The 7,096-nt window shown below is 44.4% G+C and overlaps 1 protein-coding gene across 4 annotated transcripts in view; it reads left to right on the forward strand.

The window, feature by feature from the left end:
• Positions 1 to 6,947, forward strand: part of TRAPPC10 (trafficking protein particle complex subunit 10) — a 94,294-nt gene extending 87,347 nt beyond the window's left edge. For all 4 annotated transcript variants that reach the window (XM_004062887.4, XM_055373694.1, XM_019017703.4 and 1 more), the window contains 2 exons: positions 3,174 to 3,368; positions 3,689 to 6,947. In XM_004062887.4, the coding sequence (XP_004062935.1) occupies positions 3,174 to 3,368; positions 3,689 to 3,927 (434 nt within the window). In that variant the 3' untranslated portion in view covers positions 3,928 to 6,947. The remainder of the gene's footprint in view (positions 1 to 3,173; positions 3,369 to 3,688) is intronic.
• Positions 6,948 to 7,096: the final 149 nt, after the last annotated feature.

The following is a 7,096-nucleotide window of genomic DNA, read 5'->3' on the forward strand; positions in this document are numbered from 1 at the left end:
GGAGAGTTCTGGGCCAGGGCCGCTGTGGTTGTTACACGAATCTACACCTGACAAATGCCATAGAATTAGACCCAAAGAATGCCTGTGAAAGCTGCTGAAATCCAGTGGGGTCTGCAGCCCCGTTCACTCTGTAGTGAAATCCAGTGGGGTCTGCAGCCCCGTTCACTCTGTACTGAAATCCAGTGGGGTCTGCAGCCCTGTTCACTCTGTATTGAAATCCAGTGGGGTCTGCAGCCTGGTTCACTCTGTAGTGAAATCCAGTGGGGTCTGCAGCCTGGGTCACTGTATGGTACCAGTGTCAGCTTCCTGTGTTACATGAGATGGCACAGTTGGGTGAAGCTGGTGATGAAGGTATGTGACCCCTCTACTACTTTTACAACTTCTTGTGAGTCTATAAACATTTCACAATTAAAAAAAAGTCTACTCAGGAGCTGAATTTAATAAAATGAGCACTTTTGACTGCTTTGTGAAGCGTGGCATTTTTTTTTGTTTTTTTGCTGTGAGTTCATGGTAGTGAAGAACACGAGTGACATGACTGCGCAGTCTGGCCCCTGAGTTCATGCCATTGTGGTTGCCCCAGCAGCGCGAGGTCAGCGGCGTAGAAAGGCAGCAGTGTGAAAGCTATGAGCTTGCGGGTGCCCTGAGAGCCACACTCTGAGAACTGTCACTCCTTTGCCTTCCTCCTGACACTCCTAGGGCCTCTGCATGTCCTGTAGTAGCTCCTGTCCTCAAAGGTCCCCCATCCCCAACTACAGGATGTCTACTTCCTTGAGCCCTTCTCTGCTGCTCATGGCCTTCTGGTCACTCACTCCCCCTGGGCGGTTGCTCGGTATCCTCATGATGGGAAGCTGTGACCTCTTTACTAGGTCGACTGCTACTGGATGGCAAGGATCCTGTCTTGCTTACTTTTATATCTCCAGGGCTGGTCCCAGTGAATGATCACTTAAGTGTTTGAATTGCATTGAATTACATGATGGTTGTGTTTTAATAATTAATGTTAGTAATAACACCTGCCATATATTAAGACACTACCATGTCCCAGGAGTGGTACTAAGTGCTTTACATACAAGGGGTCTTCAAAAAAATCATGGAAGATACGTCATGAAAAAACTATGCATGGATTTCAACACTTTTTGCACCAAAATAAGCTCCTACTCACTGAGCAGGGTCTAGTTTGAGGCACTAAGAAGGATAAGACATCAGTTTTAAAAGAGCCCCTATCAGAGCAACATGAATTCTGCTAAAATTAAATCAAGAACCAACATTGGCCGGGTGCAGTGGCTCACGCCTGTAATCCCAGCACTTTGGGCGGCCGAGGCAGGCGGCTCACCTGAGGTCAGGAGTTCAAGATCAGCCTGGCTAATATGGCGAAACCCCGTCTCTACTAAAAATACAAAAAATTAGCTGGGCGTGGTGGCAGGCGCCTATAAGCCCAGCTACTTGGGAGGCTGAGGCAGGAGAATTGCCTGAACCCAGGAGGCGGAGGTTGCAGTGAGCCAAAATTGCGCCACTGCACTCCAGCCTGGACAACGAGCGAAACTCCGCCTCAACAACAACAACAAAAAAACAACCAACATCAAATTTATGGTGAAGCTTGGGTGGAAGAATGGTGAAATCATTGATGCTTTATGAAAAGTTTATGAAATTCTTTGGACAGTGCCCCAAAGAATTAGTAGTTTGCAAATGGATATCTTGTTTTAAGAAGGGACGAGATGATGCTGAAGATTAAGGCCACAGCAAGCAGACCATCCACATCCATTTTCAAGGAAAAAATTCACCTTGTTCATGCCCTAATTGGAGGGAACTGACAACAGCAGAAATGACAGCCAACACCGCAGACATCTCAACTGGTTCAGCTTATGCAATTAACGCCTGAAGGGTGAGCAAGCGTTCCACTCAGTGGGTGCCAAAACCCTAGTACCCAGGTCCGTGGCCGACCAGAGCAGAACTTCCCATGGAAACTTCAAACACACGGGATCAAGATCCTGAAGCATTTACTCAAAGAACCATAACAGGAGATGCAGTGTGGCCTTCCCAGTACCATCCTGAAGACAAAGCAGACACGGCAATGGCTACCAAGAGGTGGGGTGGCCCCACCAAAGCAGAAGCAGACTGGTCAAGAGCAGAGGCCACAGCAACAGGTTTTTGGGATACTCAAGGCATTTTGCTTGTTGACTTTCTGGAGGGTCAAAGGACAGCAGCGTCTGTGTATTATGAGATTGTTTTGAGGAAGATAGCAAGAGCTTTGGTAGAAAAACCCCTGGGGAAGCTTCACCAGAGAGTCCTCCTCCACCACGACAAAGCTCCTGCTCATTCCTCTAACAAGCCCAACTTCGTGAGGGTTTCTATGGGAAATCATGAGGCATCCACCTTGTGGACCTGATTCGGCTCCTTCTGACTGATTTTTGTTTCCTGATCTTAAAAAGTCTTTAAAAGGCACCCATTTGTATTCAGCTAATAATGTAGAAAAAGATTGCCTTGACATGGCTAAATTCTCAGGCCTCCCAGTTCTTCAGGGATGGACTAAATGGCATCGTAAGCAATGGCATCATTGCTTACAAACATGTCTTGACCTTGGTGGGGCTTATGTTGAGAAATAAAGCTTATATTTTCTGTTTTCATCTTTGGATTCCATTTTTGCATGAACCTTTTGTAGTTCCCTCATACGTATTCTCTTTCCATCCTTAAAAAGCAGCTCTGTGAGGCTGGTGGTGTTCTCACCACTATACAGCGGTCATTGAGCCTGGAGGCCTTGGGATGCTCTTCTGAGTGGCAGAGTTGGCTTCAGACCCAGTGGTCTTGGAGACTGCCACTTACCAGACAGAACTCATTAACTGCCAAAGTAACCATACTTTGGAAGATGACACAAAAATTTGAAAACAAAATTAAATCATTCATTTATTAACCTCACAGGAAAAATGCAGTTTTCTGTACACGTCCAGCATAATTCATTCTAATCCAGAACTAATTGAAATTGGACTCAATGAAATAGGGGTTGCCACCGTGAAAGTGCATGGCTTTATCTTCAGGCGCAGCTACAAGGCACTGGGCTCTGTGTCCGCAGTGTTTTGTCAGACAGCGTTGGGTGAGAGGATTGGGTAACGACGGCCGTGACTCTCGTCTGAGTACTGGAAGGCCCGTCCTGGATGACACAGCGCTTCCTCTCGTTTCAGTTGTCGACAACAGTAGCAACTGGGCAGTGTGTGGGAAAAGCTGCGGTGTCATCTCCATGCCAGTGGCTGCTCGGGCCACTCACAGGGTCCACATGGAAGTGATGCCGCTCTTCGCCGGGTATCTCCCCCTGCCCGACGTCAGGCTGTTCAAGTACCTCCCCCATCATTCTGCACACTCCTCCCAACTGGACGCTGGTAAGGACTTTTTAAGAAAAAGTTTACCTTCAGTATTTGAGCAGGTGATCACTTTGTGTGAGAGGTGATAAACTTATGACTGAGCAGGTTTGAGAACTAGTGGCATGTTTTCAGTGCCAGTAGAAACTGGTACCAGAAGCCTCATCCGCTGTTAGAATCTTAGGCACCTGCTCTGAAAGCCAAGCCTCTGTGCACAGAGTGCTCTGTAAAGGGGCAGCCTCGGGTGGCATTCTGCACGTTCAGCCTGGCTCCGTGTGGCTTTGCCCGTCCCCAGGTGAGTGTCGGCGCAGCTTGGGTCTAACTTCCTGTGTGTTTTGCAGACAGCTGGATAGAAAACGACAGCCTGTCAGTAGACAAGCACGGGGACGACCAGCCGGACAGCAGCAGCCTCAAGAGCAGGGGCAGCGTGCATTCGGCCTGTAGCAGCGAGCACAAAGGCCTACCCATGCCCCGGCTGCAGGCACTGCCGGCCGGCCAGGTCTTCAACTCCAGCTCAGGCACACAAGTCCTGGTCATCCCCAGCCAAGATGACCATGTCCTGGAAGTCAGTGTAACATGACAACGCCAGGGTGAACACACGCCACTTCCCAGCTAGGAGTGCACTTTATGGGACTGTGACTGGACTCTTCTCCGTTCTGGCTTCAGCCAGACCTTCAGTGGTCCTGCCTGGCCGTGGGGACATCAGAGAGTGTCATCACGCAGCTGGCCAGCTGAGTTCTGTTGTTGTTTTCATGCCGCCTGTGATCTCAGATTCCTGCTTTTCTCACCCCGTCCCCATGCCGCTTACTCAGAGCCCTGGCCTCCCTCCCCCTACCTCACACGCTGCTCATGAAAGTTTCTACCCACGCTGTCTCCACGGAACAGCCTCCATCTGCTGGCTCTTCGTGGAAGGCCATTTGTCTTTCAGGTAGACACTCAGCAGGCCTCACGGTCTTAGTGACGTGTGTGCCTTTCTGGTCACACAGCTGCCCAGTTTCCTGATCGGGGTGGATTTGTGTCCCCTAAGGGGTAAAACAGCCGTTTACCGCAGATCCTCACATTGTGCTTTTCTAGAATAACACCCTTCTAGGGGAGGCGGGTGGGGGAGGGAGGGATCATAACCCCTTCTGTGCCTTGGGATGCTGGAGATGGGGGACCTGGAGGCCCATCAGCCGGAGCCACGTGAAAGGTACTGAAGAAAGCTGAGACCCGGCTGTGAGGAGCGCCTCAGCGGTGAGGTGGTTTAGGGATAAATGTTTCTGGAACCCTGTGGTCCCCCCATAATGTTGATAGAATATCATATGCACTGGGAGTTAAATATATTTAATTTAATGATCATTATATATGTGGGGGTTAATATGTTGTTTTTCTGTCCCTTTAAAGTCTTTACATGTGATTGTAGCTGTATAATCATTATTTTTCTTTTGCATCTTAAGTCTTAGAAATTAAGATATTCCATCGTGAGGATGAGAGAGGTCCTCAGTGTGTTTTTGGTCTGGTTGTAGGGAAGGACTCCAGTCCTGGAATGTCCTCCACTGGTCTACTGAGTTGCAGTCACACTGTTCCAATGGATTATTTGCTTTCGGTTGTAAATTTAATTGTACATATGGTTGATTTATTATTTTTAAAAATACAGACTAACTGATGTAATGTTTATGTATAAGTTGCACCAAAAATCAAGGACAAAAATAAGTGTGTTTGTTTTTACAGGTGTGAAAGTCACAGCTTGTAAATAAGTGTTGTATGTATTAAACCTTTTCCAGCTCTCCAAAGCGATGTATTTTTGTACATTTGAAATAGAGTACTCTTAATTTACTGGGCAAATGTGCTTGGAATTGAACTTGACAAGATTAGCTCAAGCAGATAAGAGTCGGATCCAGCAGTGGGTGGCCCTCGTGTGAATCCCCGTGGATGTGCAAGTCGTGGAGAGAAGGAGCACCGGGTTCCTGCCCAGCACTGTGCTTGCGGGAGGCGGTGGGGCATGGGAGGAAGGAGGCACAGACCAGGGAAATATGACAGCCGTCATTTCCAGTATTCTCTGTGTTGTCTTTTAGCTCATTCAATAAATAAAGGTGGTGTGATTTTTTTTTTCCTCCTGTCTTTTTCATTTGTAGAAATTGGAGACGTGTAAAGAAGATAAATAATTGTGTAATTAAACTTTCCAGAAATTTATCTTCCTCATGTGCAATTTAACAAACTTGGTCAAACTAGTTAGCAAATTAGAACTTCAGAATCTAATGATAGTTTAGGGTTTCTAAAATAAGGTTTTTTATTGTAAAAATTGACGATTGCCCTGCATTTCTACCAAGTCCTGTGAATAAAGAGATGGGAGATTTGATTCCGTCAGAAGAGCCTGTAATCCGTGTCATCAGCCTGGGAGCCTTCCCCAGTGTAATGTAGCTTTCTCTCTTACCTTCTGGAAGAGGGAATGTGATTACATGTTTCATTTATTACTGTTTGATTTTCTTGTATCTGGTTCTACTCCCAGGATGAAATTATCCAACTACATATATATTTAGAGGAAGAAAGTGAAGGGGAAATTTAAAATGTTTACGGCGCTTAATTGCCTGGAAATGGAATGAAATCAAATTTATCAGTTTTTTCCCCCCTAATTACCCAAAAGATCTTTTGCAACTATGTTACATGAATGCTTCTGCCTCTTTAAGACAAAGAAGAATGTCACCCAAAATTGTCATTTTTTTCTTAATGTTCATCATAAAAGTCCTAAAAGAGTAACTGTAATTGGATGTTTATTGTTTTTATATAAAGTAAGGTGTATGTGTTTGAGACAAGCTGGTTTTGTTGACAAAGAGATGTTAAATAATTGTGAAGCCAGATATACAATGTGTATCTAAAAAGCAAGGAATTTGCAGCCGTTTTACAAATATCTGTGGAACATGTAAATACTGTCAAATGGAAAATAAGTTATAATTTTTGTGAATTTCATGGGATGTCCTATGATTGGAAAAATTATAACTTCTGATTCTAATGTGGAAATTGTTGTATTTAATCTGAAAATGACTTTACCTACAACAGTTCCATTGTCAGCACAGCCTAGGAGGGTCAGATTCCTGTATTAATTACTCTTAGTGGAGATGCCAGATATCTCATACAGAATTAGCAGAGAAAATACACACAGGCTTCTATTCAAATTTTCTTTAGTGCTTAAAATTAAGTTTTAAAATGAAATCAGACACTGCAGGTTTGTATATAAAATGAAAAGCTATACTACTTTTTATAAAAGGGCAAACTGGGCTGATGTAAATGTTTTACTTTCAACTGTGTTCTTTAAAATAAATCCTACCTGGTTTTTAAATTTTATTTTTCATGAAAATGCTCCTTTCTCTACATTTATTCATCCTATATACATCAGGCTGTAAGACCCCCCCCCCAGGCATCATTAATACAATGTGTTGGGATTCTGTGACTGGAAAAGGTGACAAGTTGGTGACTTTGACACTGCAGGTATTCCATTTTCATGGTTTACTATGAAAAGTCATTTTTCATATTATGTAATATATTGTTAGATTAAAACCATTGTATTAAGACTGTTTAAAATGTAAGCATTGTAATTCTGAAAATACACATTTTAAGAAGAAACTATTTTGCACTGGATCTTTTGCTGCGACATGGTGTGACAACAGTATGTAATGTGAAGATTTTATTGTTTTATCTCCCTAGTCCTTGTTCCTGACTCTTGGGCATAGATTATTTGCCTTTTGGGAAACATTCTTTTTTTTTTTTTTTTT

Source organism: Gorilla gorilla, chromosome 22, assembly GCF_029281585.2.
Source record: "Gorilla gorilla gorilla isolate KB3781 chromosome 22, NHGRI_mGorGor1-v2.1_pri, whole genome shotgun sequence".
Classification (NCBI taxonomy): Eukaryota; Metazoa; Chordata; class Mammalia; order Primates; family Hominidae; genus Gorilla; species Gorilla gorilla.